Raw genomic sequence first — 15,402 nt, 5'->3', positions numbered from 1 at the left:
AGTAAATTTTGCTCTATTTTTTTTCTGAAGGTGAATGTGTGGTGGTTGTTTGTATTTTTTATTGTTGGATTGAGGAAGGTTATATCCGCTTTTAGTAATTGGTGATCAGACCAGGGCAGTATAGTATGAGAGGTATTTAGCATACGATTGTTGTGATTGGTGAATATAAGATTTAGAATATATCTTGCTTAATGTGTGGGTTTAGTTTTGAATTGTGACCATCCCATTGCTTCCATTGTTTCTAAGAAGGCTTCACATGCAGAGGATTTGGTTGTTCTATCAACATGTAGATTAAAGTCACGTACTATGAGGGTGAACTCAGGTGAACTCAGGTGAAGGAAATGCTTTAGTGAATATTTCGATTAGAGTTGAGCAGTCCTTTTGAAGTATTCCTGGGGTGCAATAGACCATTCCGATGTTAATTTGAGGTGATTTAACTATTGCTACTTCATAGGGAGGGTTAATTTCTACTTTATTTATTTATTTATTTGGCACTTTTATATACCGATATTCATGTAACAAGTTACAAATCACCTCTGTTTACATTATAACAATAACCATTGCAAAGGATGCATTACATTAAACAGGAAAACAAAACTTGGATCCAACGAAATGGGATTAAACAGAGGGAGGTGTATAGCTCAGTGTCTAAGAAAGAGACACTGGGATTGGGAATTGAGGGAGAAAACGTTTGTTAGATCGTCTGTACTCAGTGCGGCTTGCTAGTGATGAAGTTCTACTTTGTATGGAATGAGTTTGAGCTCTTTTTTTTACTAATAATTAATAATCCCCCACCTTTACGTTTACATTTAGGTCTGGGGAAGTGAAAGACGACATATTTGAAATGTTCAATTTGATTTAAGAGTACATTATCTTTATTGTTCAGCCAGGTTTTGGCGATGCAGAGGATGGGTTTAAATCTTCAAGTAAATCATTTATTAATGGGATTTTTTTAAAAATATACTGTGCGTTCAGACGAAGGTATGTGAACATAAGGTAGGAATGAACTTCTGAGGAGGAGTTGTTTCTTGTGGAGTAGATTAGATTAGTATTCGTTTGCTGATTGATTTTTGTGGATCTCCTAAGGATTCCATGTAGCCCTTGTCCAATTTTATTTGTGATGAGGTGTTCCTGCTCCATTTTTTCTTGTGTAGTCAGAGCAAAAGAGAAAAGCACCTGCAGGCTTCACTTCAGGCACGCACAAAGGGTTGTGGGCAGGAGGACAGTGGGTGGATCGCCTACCTGGTGCTGGCTCAATTGGTTTTTCCTTCCTTCCATTTGCTCTCTCACATACACAAACACTTGCTCTCTCCCTGGAACATACCAATAACAGAACTCTGCTCCTTGGGCCTGTGCAACGTCTCTCACACACAGATACACAAGCTGTCTTACATTCTGTTTACTCACACACACATACTTCTTTCTCTATCTCTCTCTCTATATATATCTCTCCAAGGTACAATCAGGGTTCAGATAGCATCAGCCTTCTTTCTTCAGCCGGTTGACCCCACTAACATAATAGCATCCTTGCTGCACAGCCTGCGAGGGCAAAAGCATCTTTTGGCCATGCAGGGCCCTATAGGTCCCTGCAAGAGTCTCTTAAGTGGTGCAGCTCCCAGCAACAGCCTCTTTTCCATGGCATAGCCCAGCTGACAGGGCCTCTTCTCTTCGGCTGTGTAGCCCCCTCAAACAGCAGCCTTCTATTTTCCAAATTCGCAGCCCAGTTGACAGGGGCCTCTTAGCTTCAGCTGCATGGCTGAAGAGAAGAGGCTGCTGTCAGCTAGGCCGCGTGGCTTAAAAGAAGAGGCCCTTGTACGCTGGGCCACGAGGTGGAAAAGAGAATGCCACGAGGCCCAGTTAATGGCAGCCTCTTATCTTCAGCCGCATGGCCTGGCTGCTGGCGGCCTCTTCTCTTCAGCCGCGCGGCCTGACAGACAGCGGCCCCCTCTCTTCAGCTGTGCGATTCAGTTGATGGCGGCCCCCCTCTTCCGCCGCGTGGCCCAGCTGACGGGCTTAAAAATAGGTGGAAGCTATGGATCAGACTCAAGGAACATGTCCTGACTGCAGGAAGCCTGCACAAGTTAGCCCCGCAACCACGTGACTGGCCTGACTGACCCACCTGGACATGCCCGAAGCCCCGATAGGTCAGTCTGCCCCTGGGCCAGGTTGTCTTTAGGTAAGTGCTTCCACTATGCAACCCTCAGCTTGGGACTCCCCACATGTAATGACTAATTCATGCCTGCTTGTTGATGGAGAAAGCACATTTGCTTACTTTAAAGCAGGGTTCTTCATAGACAGCAGGATGGATTATCTATTCTTAATACTCACCAATCTCCTTGGAGAGTTGACTACCTCATTAAAGCATAAGTCCTGGAAGAGACTGAGGGGTTCATGCCTCATTGTGCACACAGGGAAGCTCCCTTGCATGCTCAGTAAAGTTTTTATTGAGCTCTGACAACTGGGACCTTGTAGCACAGTCAGATGAGGTCAGCCACAAGTAATGGCTTATTCATCCTGCTGTCTATGGAGAACCCCATTTACAAGTAATTAAACTTTCTTTACCTTAATATAATGGCAAATTTCAGGAGTGCACCATAAACAGTTTGTGAAAGAATAGTCTAAAGGTGAATTTTTCAGTTTTTTGAGAGTATATTACGTTCAGCGGCAAAAACATTTGAAACAGTACCCAATGTACAAGGTAATCCAAACCTGGTATGAAGACAAAAGAAAGTAGGCAGGATCTTTCTGTCACGTAATTTGGAATGGTGTGGAAGTTTAAAAAAAAAAAAAAAAAGTCCATGAATTTTTGTGTTTCCATGAAAATCTTCAGTGAATTGCAGTTGTTACTATTTTGTATTAATGCAGCTCCTACAGTGGGACTCGACATCTGGAGAGAGGTAAAGCAGCAGAATGATAACCGCACTGTGATCATATATTGGAAGGTGAGCTATTGCATAGATATGGCTGTGAATGCTAAAAGCGGGTTACACATTGTCAGAAATGCTGCATCTGAAAACTGAGAGACATTTTGAAACACATTGAACTCTTTCTTTTTTTCCAGATGTGTCCCTCTTCCTCTTCTCATTTTGGTGTACTTCAGTCTCTGCTTACCTCATTCCTTGTATTTTGGCTATTTCTGATTTGGCTGCTTTCTGTCTATTCCACCTCCTCCCTTTGAGATTGCATTGAGTTTTGGACTGCCTTTTTTAATACATTTTATTAGTATGTGTTGTTGTATTCCTCCTCCTGTGATATTTGAAATATGTTAAATGACGGAAAATATCTATGAATATTGTAAAGTTATGAATGCAGAAGAAGAGAGAAGTCTAAGCTCGATGCATCTCTTCCCCACTTCCAATGAAGCACAAAAAAATAAGCATTTTGCGTATGTGATGGAACAAAGGTTTTGCACGATGAGAAGCAGCCTAAAGACTTGGAAAGTTCGATATTCAACTGAGGAGTGGCTAGTTAAATTAGCTGGATATAAGCATATCCGGCTAACTTTAGGACGACCAGAGTTAGCCACATTGGTTAAGTGGCTACCTCTGGCCTGCCCCGAAACACTTCCTGCCTGCCCCCAGACCGCCCCCTACTTATGCAGCTAAATTCTAGCTTATCCTTGGGCTACATATGGCTTTAAATATAGTTGACTAGCCATTTAGATGGATAACTTTTCAGTTATCGTCTAAATGGCTTTTGAACTTGGACTAGTTAGGCTGTCAGCAACATAAAGAATTGGGCCCAATATTCGGGCTGATACAGTGCAGTGCGCTCCGGTGGCCCTGGTGTGACAGGTAACTCCTCCTGTGGAGCGCACTGTTAACCCGCGATTGGACGTGCGTTTTCGGCACGCTAGCTTTACCCGTTATACAGTAAGGGGTAATAGCACATCGAAAACGCGCGGCCAACCCCCCCAAAACTAATAGCACCCGCAACATGCAAATGCATGTTGATGGCCCTATTAGTTATTCCCGCGCGATCCAGAAAGCAAAATGTGCAGCGAAGCCGCACATTTTACTTTCAAAAATTAACGCCTACCCAAAAGTAGGCGTTAATTTCTGCCGGCACCGGGGAAGTATATAGAAAAGCAGAAAAAACTGCTTTTCTGTACACCCTCCGACTTAATATCATAGCGATATTAAGTCGGAGGCCCCAAAATTTAAAAAAAATTTAAAATCGGCCTGTGTACCTAGCACCTCTTTTTACCACGGGCCTTCATTTGCATACTAAATCGCACGCACAGGAGAATGGTCTGTGCGTGCGTCGGGAGAGTGGGCGCTCGCCTCTGAGCACCAGCTCTCCTGCGGGTTTTACTGTATCGGCCTGATTGAGAGCTAGCCGGGTATATAACTTAGCCAGATGTAACTTATCCAGCTAAGTTGTCATATTCCTCCTCCAGTTAAGTTACATAGGATATTCAGTAGCACAGCTATACCACTGAATATCCCTGTAAAAGTCGCAACTTAGCTGGATAAGTTAGTCCTGCTCTAACTTAGCCAGATTGGGATAGAACAAGTAAATGAGAATTGGTTATTTACTCTTTCAAAAATTACAAAAACTAGGGGACATTCCATTAAGTTGGTAAGTAGCACATTTTAAAACAAATTAGAGAAAAATCTTTTTCATTCAATGAACAATTAAGCTCTGGAATTCATTGCCGGAGGAATTGATAAAGGCAGCTAGTGGATCTGAGTTTAAAAAAGGTTTAAACTGTTACTTGGGAAAAACCACTACTTATCCTTGGGCCTTAGCAGCATGGGATCTACAGTTGTGCTCATAAGTTTACATACCCGAGGCAGAATTTGTAAGAAGTATAGCATTTAAAAAAACAAAACAAAACACACGTCTGTTATTTTTAATGTGCTTCAAGTTATACTGTTATGCATGACAGAATAGCACAAACATTAGTTACTACCTTTGCTGTTTGCACTTCTCTGCAGTTTTCCTGCTGCAATTACTTGTTCTCCCCCCCCCCCATTCATTGTACTTCCCACCTTTTTGTTGCAATGTAAACCGGTATGATGATTGCACACTAATGTGGGTATATAAAAAAAAATCTCAAATAATACAATAAATAAAACATTAAACAAACCATAGCAATAAGGGAAATAATAATATTCTGACCTGACTGGAGTTCTGGGTGACTCTGTTAACTGAATCCCAAGTTCTGGGAGCACAGTTTTCTGCTGGACCTGAGGCAATGTTCACTAAAGTCACTCTCCTTCAGACAGAAGAAAAGAGAAGAGCCCTCTGCTCCAGACATCAAGAGAAGTGTGGAGTGGACAGGGTGGGGAGTGCTGAAGTAGGGAGCTGACTGGCTCTTCTATGCTGTCCTATCAGCCTCACCTCCTCCCCTCCTGTCCAGCACTACTACATATAAAGAGGAGGAAGAGGCAGTGCAGGGATGAGCAGAGAAAGGCTTCTTCTTCCTGCTTCATCTCCTCTTTTTTTTTTTTTTTCCAATGCAGTCAGTAACAAGTGTGAAGACAGGAGGGGAGGAACTGAAGCAGAAAGCAGACTGGCTCTTCCCTGCTCCCTCCCTGACTCTCCTGTCCTCTGCAGCGGTGCTCAGTTGCCATGGGGGACAGAAGGTCAAGAGCCACGTTTTGCACACGAAAGAGCCGCATGTGGCTCCCAAGCCACAGGTTGGCCACCCCTGACCTATTGTGTAAACAATACTCTCTGAGGCTGCTTCTGAATTGCCTCTACTATAATATTCCCATATTCCTTACTTTATCTAAATAAAAGGTCTTTCTGAAGCTGCCGGTGGGACGTGTTTATTTTGAATAAACCACGACAAAGGGCAAGCATCAGCCACACAAGTGGGTGTCATCATCTGATGGTACCGACAGAAGGTTTCACAGAGAGTTCTGGAAAAGCCTTTCCAGACTTTTATAAGCCTATGTGTGCCCTCTTGGTCAATTTGTGTTTGTGGTGGCAATTAGACATATCCTTCCATCAGAGTTTTTCACAGTCAGCCAGCTTTTTGTCCTCCTCCTACTCCCCATAGTATTGTTGTTTATTTATAGTGAGTTATCTCATTTCCATAGGAGCTCTGGGTTATGTTAGTTATTTAGTTTTTGTCAGCTCTTATTAAGTTTTCAGTCTTTTCAGTGCAGTTGCTTGACCCTAAGACTTTTCCTACTTTTTACAGCCTTTATACTGCAGTTTTGACTTCCCTTTTTGGTGATAAAATGTAATCCTTTGATTTTGATTTGTCTGTTTTCCTCACTATGAATAAGATTTGTTAAGTTGTGATAGCTTATCACGGGAGGGCCCAAATATCATAGAAGAGTGTCCCTACAATATTTGGCCCTTCCCTGACAAACTATCGCGGCTGTACTGCGGCATGATTTTTTATTGTGACACAAAAGCGTGACCAAAACATCACACTGTGGTAGTTCCCTTTCCTGTGCAATGGTGGCCCTCCTTGCCTGGAGTTGCTATTGCTTAAAAGGGCCAGCGGCCTGAAAAATGGCCCTCCCCCAAATAAGAAAAATCACCCTGGGGATCAGTGGTGACCCCCGGCTGCCCCTCCAGGGCCAGGGTCCAATCCACGGACCTTGCTTTAAAGAAACAGGGGGATTTCTTTCATATGTTGAATGCTGATGAGTGTGAAAAGCATGTGGTCCGTTTTACCTATGATGCTTTCAAAATGGCATCAATAGTTTCTGCCATAGATCTTGGTGCCTACAGGCTCTTATGTTGTGAACTTTATACTTAAAAAAAACAAAAAAAAAATCAAAACATGCAGAATAGGCTTGTGAAGAGAGTCTCTTTGGGGTTAAAGTCAAGAGACTGATGGATCTGTTAAGAGCACTGTTCTGCACATGCTGGTCCCAAGTCCCTCTCACCACACCTCCAAACCCCTCCCGGTAGACTTTTAAAAAATAAAAATAGCACGGTCACTTGGCAGCTAACTACTTTTATCTGAATAACTTTAAAGATAATTATTTCACTTATTATCCAGGATAAGTTTTCCAGCTATTCTAGGCCTTTTTTGAATATTGGCCTCATTATCTTTATTTTGGGCTGTCTTCCTTTTAAAAAAGTAAAAAAGATCTTGTTCAACAGAAATGTTTTGATCATTCTTTGGCAGTCTTTTTTTTTTTTTTTTCCTTTTTTCGTTGGAATTCGACCCTTAGCTAGAGATTCCCACGTATTTGACTGATAAAGCCTGCCTGTCGTCGAAGAAAGCAAAGTTGCTTCTCCAAGGATAGCAGAACAGCTACACAAATGTTCCATTTTCCCCTTATGGAGTTTTTCAAGTAAGCTATAGTATAGGACTGAGGGGGCCCCATGAGATAGCATGTGCATGGGAAATCCACACATGCTCAGAAAAGCTTGTAAACTCTTTTCCAGAACTCTCTGAAACTGTCCATGTCCTCAGAGAACATTCATTACAGGTAAGCAGCTTTTTTTTAATTTTTTTTTTAACCATAGTCAGTAAATAACTAAATTATACATGATTTTTGTTGCTATATAACTTTATCAATCATTTTGAACACATCTTGAAGGATTCATTTTTTTTTTTTATTAGCCTTTATCAGAGTTTGAAGCTAATGGAGAAATTATCTCTCATAATGTAACATGGAAAAGACTAGAAGGAACCAATGTGCCCTGGTATAAGAGAGTACCTGCCTCAGCGAACAGTACAGAAGTATCCATTGATAGACAACCATACGTAATCATAGTCACAGCAAGAAATGTAGTCGGCACTTCACCTGCGTCGGAGATCAGAATTGCCAAATTTCAAGAGAATGGTGAGGGTATTATTTCTTTAAAATCAGTATTTGCATTATTTGTCTGCAAAATGTATTTTATTTGCCAAAATAATGTATCCATCTTGCGTAGATAAGGTCTATTGCAGGAACGCAGCTGGAAAGAAAGTTCTAGAACAAGAGGATCATGAAGAGAGGCTCAAATTGGGTAAACTTAGGTGTAACATAGGGAAATATTCTTCGTAGAATGGGTGATAGATGCATGAAACAGCCTCTTATTGGAGAAGGCAAAAACAATAACATAATTCAAGACAGCGTGGTATAAACACAGAAGATCCTTACTTGCAAAAAAGTGAGGGTAAAGTCACAGTTCAAGTGAGGTCTAGGGTAATACAACAAACTGGAAATTGGGCAGACTAAACGGGTTTATCTTATGGGATTATGATTCTCTGTTGACAAGCAAGGTTGAATTAGCTATGACACAATGGTGCTGAATGGACCCTTCCCTTTTAGCTCATAGAACATTTGCTGTACTGAGCATGCAGGGAAGTTCCCATGTGTGGGTACTGTCTCATGAGCCCTTCAGTCTTTTTTCATCTGACCTCCTGCATGGACATGTACATACTTTCTTTCTCTCTCTCTCTCTCTGTTTTTTGGTATTTGTACTTTTTTTCATCTCAGCTTGAATCAGTTGCCTCAGCAGCCCTTCAACACTTTTTGGTGCTCCAAAAAAATAAAAGAAGTTAGAATTATCATGTCTGGCTCTAAGAAGGCTGTACTCAGCGGCATCAAAGATTGTGTGTGGTTGGAATATATCTATAACTGATGGTCACAACATTTATTATCGGCATCTCGGACCAGACCACAACGCAGCTGTTATGATCGTAGCTTTATGTCACTGAGATCCCAGAAAAATAGGGCCTGGAAGATGGAGGGTTTAAACCAGGTTGGTTTAAAGCGGGAATTGTTCCTCCTGTCAGAGTGGGTACTCTTCAGGCTCCCTCTGTGCTGAGTTTAACAGGAGCTCCTCGAACAAAGCTCTCCCTCCAGTCTAAGTCCCAGGATTCACTGCTCTGTCTGGGGTTGAGGAAAGTGCAGAAATGCCATGAACAAGGCTCTCTAAGCCCTTGGCAAGTCTCATGGGGCTCATTGATACATAAGCGCATAGTGAGATCTGGTAGTGCAGTTTGCGCCTCCAAAGCTGAGGTTGAGCTCAGTCCCTTCGATGCACTCAATGCTGTTGATACATTAAGCCCTGGCACCATTGACATATTTGGTGCCGTTGATGCACTAACTCTCTCAAAAACATAGAAATGTGATGGCAAAAAAAGGTTATTTTGGCTTATCTAGTCTGCACATCCACCCAACTAATTTAATGTTACAATTTCCATCACTCTCTCAAAGATCCCCTGTGTTTATCCTGTGCTTTCTAGAATTCAGATACCGTTTTTGTCTCCGCCACCTCTACTAGTACACTGTTCCAAGCATACACTACCCTCTCTGTAAAGAAATATTTCCTAAGATTACTCCTGGTTCTTATCCCTTCCTCCCTCATCCCATGACCTCTCACTCTAGAACCTCCTTTCTGTTGAAAGAGGCTCACCTCCTATGCAAGGAAACCTTGGAGGCATTTAAATGTCGCTCATATTTCTCCTATTTTGTCTTTCCTCTAAGGTATACATGTTTATATTTTTGTCTGTCCCTATGTGCTTTAGAATAAAAACCATGAAATGTTTTAGTAGCTATCCTCTGGACCAATCCCAACAGGTATATATCCTATTAAAAGTACAGCCTACAGAATTGTACACAATATTCCAAATGAAGTCACATACAGGGGCAATACCACCTCCCTTTTTCTGCTGACCATTCCTCTTCCTAAGCAGCCAGACATCTTTCTGGCTTTTGATGTCACATTATCCACCTGTTTGGCCATCTTAAGATCATCAAATACAGTCACACCCAGATCCTGCTCTTCTTTCATGCTAAGAAGAATTTCATTCTCAGTACTGTACCTCTCCCTTGGATTTTTCAGCCTAAATGCATAACTCTGTTTTAAATCTTAGTTTCCAGACCCTAGACCAGAAGTTCCCGAAACTGTCCTGGAAGACCCCCCCAGCCAGTCAGGTATTTAGGATATTCACAATGAATATGTTGCGAGTGATATGAGCATGAGCCCATCTTGCCTTGGCAGTGCCCTAAGATCTGTGCCGATGGGTGAACGAGTCTTTGCATGGACTAGGCTATGACTAGGTTTGGGGGGCTAAGGCTGAAGATGGGATTTGGAGAGAGGCTGAAGACTGGAGCAAGGATGATTTCAGGACAGGTGACCTTTTGCTGAGGCAATGAAAAATCAGGAGCGCTTTTAAAAGACAAGGAGCTGTGACATCATCCAAGGCCGCCATGGCTTTTTTCGCCACGGATCCTTTAAAAGAACTGATTTTGGGTGCGTGTGCACCTATGGGAGGATCCAGAGGTAGCGATTCTGGCAGAGTCCTGCCACGTCGTGATACTCAGTAGCATCCTGCTGGCCTTGAGGTGAATGCAGCCATTCATGGGGCCATCCTGCAAACGGCAAATGTACAGCCTCCCTCCTCAAGCCTCTTATCTTCAGCTTTCGAGGAGACATTGAAGGTACATTTTTAACATCTGGAAACTTGGGAGGTTCAAGGTGAACTCTGATTTTTCGGTTTGTGAGCTGAACAAGAGAAGTGTCTACTGACTGATTCTATCCTATGGGAAAGTATCCTTTGGAAGGGGAAAGGCATGATTTGTAGGTTCCAAAATCATCATGTTGAATGTGTGCAGCCTCTGCCATCTTGGCAGCAGCCTCTACCTCCAAGACAATGGACTTCAAAGGGTTAGAGCCGTCTGCAGAACTGCAAGATGTTAGGGCTCCTAATCAGGACTCATAGCACACGTTAGAACAGGATGTAAACTGGAGTGGCAGTACTTCAGGCAAGGTGGTTTGGAGTGGAGTGCTTGAGATAAGGATGGGGCAATACAATGCTCCTGGCAGGATGGACCCCAGTGATTGATTTGTAAAGTGCACCAGTTGATAGATGGTTGATGGACGTCTGAGCCAGGGTAAACCAGGTACGAGGGGGCTGGATGCCTTAGAAGGCACATAGAAATGAAGGTTTTCTTGGTGGGACTCAATCTGCATAGTGAAAGGCAAGATAGACATGGTCGTGAGACTGGGTAGAGTGTCTCCATAGTCAGAAGAAATAACACAAGGGGTGGACAGACTGGTAGTAGAGCACCTACGTTGGCATAGAAGTGATTCCTAAATAAAGTTGCCCCTGCTTCTGGAATCTACTAAGGCTTCAGTTTGGACTGAGTGTTTTCCGAACATGAGACAATGGTATTGTTAATTGTGGGGAGGGAGCAGAGCGATAGAAAACTGCCCTGCTGACTAGACTTCTCTTAATGGAGGTTTCTGGTCTCTTGGGACAATGGTTAACAAAATGTACTTGTGCTGCATAGTAAAGGCAGAGATTATTCTGTCTTTACCTCTGTTTTTCATCTACCTAACGTCAATGTGCTACCCAACTGTATGAGTTCTTCAGTGGCCAGGACCCCCTCTGGTCCCAGAGCAGACTCATAAGAACATAAGAAATTGCCATGCTGGGTCAGAGCAAGGGTCCATCAAGCCCAGCATCCTGTTTCCAACAGAAGCCAAACCAGGCCACAAGAACCTGGCAATTAACCAAACATTACGAAGATCCCATGCCACTGATGCAATTAATATCAGTGGCTATTCCCTAAGTAAATTTGATTAATATCCGTTAATGGATTCTCCTCCAAGAACTTATCCAAACCTTTTTTGAACCCAGCTACCCTAACTGCACTAATCACATCTTCTGGCAACAAATTCCAGAGCTTTATTGCGCGTTGAGTGAAAAAGAATTTTCTCTGATTAGTCTTAAATGTGCTACTTGCTAACTTCATGAAATGCCCCCTAGTCCTTCTATTATTCGAAATTGTAAATAACTGATTCACATCTACTCATTCAAGACCTCTCATGATCTTAAAGACCTCTATCATATCCCCCCTCAGCCGTCTCTTCTCCAAGCTGAACAGCCCTAACCTCTTCAGCCTTTCCTCATAGGGGAGCTGTTCCATCCCCTTTATCATTTTGGTTGCCCTTCTCTGTACCTTCTCCATCGCAGCTGTATCTTTTTTGATATGCAGCGACCAGAATTGTACACAGTATTCAAGGTGCGGTCTCACCATGGAGCGATATAGAAGCATTATGACATTTTCCGTTTTATTAACCATTCCCTTCCTAATAATTCCTAACATTCTGTTTGCTTTTTTGACTGCTGCAGCACACTGAGCCAACTATTTTAAAGTATTATCAACTATGATGCCTAGATCTTTTTCCTGGGTGGTAGCTCCTAATATAGAACCTAACATCGTGCAACTACATCAAGGGTTATTTTTCCCTATATGCAACACCTTGCACTTCTCCACGTTAAATTTCATCTGCCATTTGGATGCCCAATCGTCCAGTTTTGCAAGGTCCTCCTGTAATGTATCACAATCCACTTGTGATTTAACTACTCTGAATAATTTTGTATCATCCGCAAATTTGATAACCTCACTCATCATATTCCTTTCCAGATCATTTATATATATATATATATATTGAAAAGCACCGGTCCAAGTACAGATCCCTGAGGCACTCCACTGTTTACCCTTTTCCACTGAGAAAATTGACCATTTAATCTTACTCCCTGTTTCCTGTCTTTTAACTAGTTTGTAATCCACGAAAGGACATCGCCTCCTATCCCATGACTTTTTAGTTTTTGTAGAAGCCTCTCATGAGGGGCTTTGTCAAATGCCTTCTGAAAATCCAAATACACTACATCTACCGGTTCACCTTTATCCACATGTTTATTAACCCCTTCAAAAAAATGAAGCAGTTTTGTTAGGCAAGACTTTCCTTGGGTAAATCCATCTTTCTATATGCTCGATGATTTTGATCTTGAGAATAGTTTCCACTATTTTTCCCGGTACTGAAGTCAGGCTCACTGGTCTATAGTTACCCGTATCGCCCCTGGAGCCTTTTTTAAATATTGGGGTTACATTGGCCACCCTCCAGTCTTCAGGTCAATGGATGATTTTAATGATGGGTTACAAATTTTAACTAATAGATCAGAAATTTCATTTTTGAGTTCCTTCAGTACCCTAGGATGCATACCATCCGGTCCAGGTGATTTGCTACTTTTTAGTTTGTCAATCTGGCCTACTACATCTTCTAGGGTCACAGTGATTTCGTTCAGTTCGTCTGACTCATCACCCCTGAAAACCATCTTCGGAACTGGTATCTCCCAAACATCCTCATTAGTAAACACGGAAGCAAAGAATTGATTTAGTCTTTCTGCAATGGCTTTATCTTCCCTAAGAGCCCCTTTAACTCCTCTGTCATCTAATGGTCCAACCGACTCCCTCACAGGTTTCTTGCTTTGGATATATTTTAAAAAGTTTTTATTGAGTTTTTGCCTCTATGGCCAACTTCAATTCAAATTCTCTCTTTTTCAAATTTTTGAAGGATGTTTTTTTTGGCTAAAATAGCCTCTTTCACCTCACCTTTTAACCATGACGGTAATCGTTTTGCCTTCCTTCCACCTTTCTTAATGTGTGGAATACATATGGACTGCACCTCTAGGATTGTATTTTTAAACAATGTCCATGCCTTTTGAACACTTTTAACCTTTGCAGCTGCACCTTTCAGTTTTTTTCCAACTATTTTCCTCATTTTATCAAAGTTTCCCTTTTGAAAATTTATTGTTGGAGCTGCAGATTTACTTATTGTCCCCCTTCCAGTTATTAGTTTAAATTTGATCATGTTATGATCACTGTTGCCAAGTGGCCCCACAACCATTACCTCTCTCACCAAATCCTGTGTTCCACTAAGAATTAAATCTAAAATAGCTCCCTCTCTTGTTGGTTCCTGAACCAATTACTCCATGAAGCAGTCATTTATTACATCCAGGAACTTTGTCTCTAGCAAGTCCTGATGTTACATTTACCTAGTCAATATTGTTGAAATCTCCCATTATTATTGCACTGCCAAATTGGTTAGCTTCCCTGATTTATCTAAGCATTTCATCATCTGTCTGACCATTTTGTCCATGTGGACGGTAGTATACTCCTATCATTATACTCTTACCCAACACACATGGGATTTCTACCCATATAGATTCTACTGAGCATTTAGTCTCTTGTATGGTCTTTATCCTGTTGGACTCTATACCCTCCCAGACATAAAGTGCCACACCCCCACCAAGTTGATCCTCCCTATCATTGCGATATAATTTGTACCCTGATATAGCACTGTCCCATTGGTTATCCTCCTTCCACCAAGTCTCTGTGATGCCAATTATGTCAATCTCATCATTTGCTGCTTTACACTCTAACTCTCCCATCTTACTACTTAGACTTCTGGCATTGGCATACAGACATTTCAAAGTGTGTTTTTTTGTTTCTATTAACAACCTGCTTTTCAGTTGTTAGGGATAATTCAGAAATCATTAGCTTCGGTGATTTTTTACATATAGGCACATGGACTATGTTTGCTTTTAATGGAACCTCTCTGTTGGGATGCCCTAACTCTCCTGTATCATTAGTATCCTTCAAGGATACATTTCTCCGAACCATGCACTGCTGAGTGACTGTCGGCTTAAGGGCCACCAGAATGGTTTGATGGGAGAGGCCTTCCTCTCTCAAGCTTGTTCCTGGATCCTCAGATCTATTCAAATTGCCAAGGCGGTAAGTACTTCTAGGGACGGGGGATGGTCTCAAGCTGCTAATTCATCTTTTATTCGTCTGTTTAATCCTTGCCAAAAAATGGCTGTTTGTCTTTCTTTACCCCACCAAAGCTCAGAAGCTAAGGGACGGAATTTCACTGCATACTCACCAACTGTGTGAGTGCCTTGGTGAATGTGAAGAAGCTCAGTGGCAACTGATGAGACGCACCTGGGTTGATCAAAGATCAGGTGAAAATGTTGTGTAAAGTTATCCAAATTTCTGAAAAGCAAGTCATCTTGCTCCCACAAAGGAGAAACCGAGCAAGAGTGGGACCATCCAACAAGGAAAGAATGTATGTTATCTTGACAGTTAGAAAAAAAAACAAGCTGGCTGTAAGTCAAAATGCATTTTGCAAACAATGAGGAACCCTCTGCATCCCTTAGGGTCACCAGTGTATCTCAGAGGAGGTGGAAGCTGTTTCATGGGTTCCATGGTTTGGGTGCAAGATGGTGCAGGGTTCGCTATGGCTGGTATTGAGATCTGTAGTAATCCACTGCTGCTGGGCCTGTTGCATAAACTGGTTCAGGAGCCCATTCCATTTGGTTTTTTGCTCCTGCATCTGGGCAGCCAAAGCAGCAATGGCCTGCCATGGAGATGCACTCAGAGAGCTCACGGCCTCAGCAATCTGTTGTGAGTGACGTGAGTGTGAGCCCCTCTTGCCGTGGTGCAACCTTGTGGGCAGGGCCCTAAGGTCTGCGCCGATGGCGGGTGAACAAGTCTTTGCATGGGACAGGCTATGACAAGATCTGGGGGGCTAAGGCTGAAGATGGGCTTTGGAGTGAGGCTGAAGTCAAGACAGATGACCTTTGGCGAGGAGCGGTGGCATCATCCAAGGGTGCCATGGCTTTTCGCACCTCATGCCCTTTAA

At 42.4% G+C, this 15,402-nt stretch overlaps 1 protein-coding gene across 3 annotated transcripts in view; it reads left to right on the top strand.

Moving 5' to 3' along the window:
• The window catches only part of OSMR (oncostatin M receptor), a 178,700-nt gene that overhangs the window by 101,094 nt on the left and 62,204 nt on the right, over positions 1–15,402 (top strand). For all 3 annotated transcript variants that reach the window (XM_029578388.1, XM_029578398.1, XM_029578406.1), the window contains 2 exons: positions 2,866–2,942; positions 7,541–7,763. In XM_029578388.1, coding sequence (XP_029434248.1) covers positions 2,866–2,942; positions 7,541–7,763 — 300 coding nt within the window. The remainder of the gene's footprint in view (positions 1–2,865; positions 2,943–7,540; positions 7,764–15,402) is intronic.

This window comes from Rhinatrema bivittatum, chromosome 1 (assembly GCF_901001135.1).
Source record: "Rhinatrema bivittatum chromosome 1, aRhiBiv1.1, whole genome shotgun sequence".
Taxonomy (NCBI): domain Eukaryota; kingdom Metazoa; phylum Chordata; class Amphibia; order Gymnophiona; family Rhinatrematidae; genus Rhinatrema; species Rhinatrema bivittatum.
Note: the sequence above shows the minus strand (reverse complement) of the source record. Positions and strands in the feature narration are given on the sequence as shown.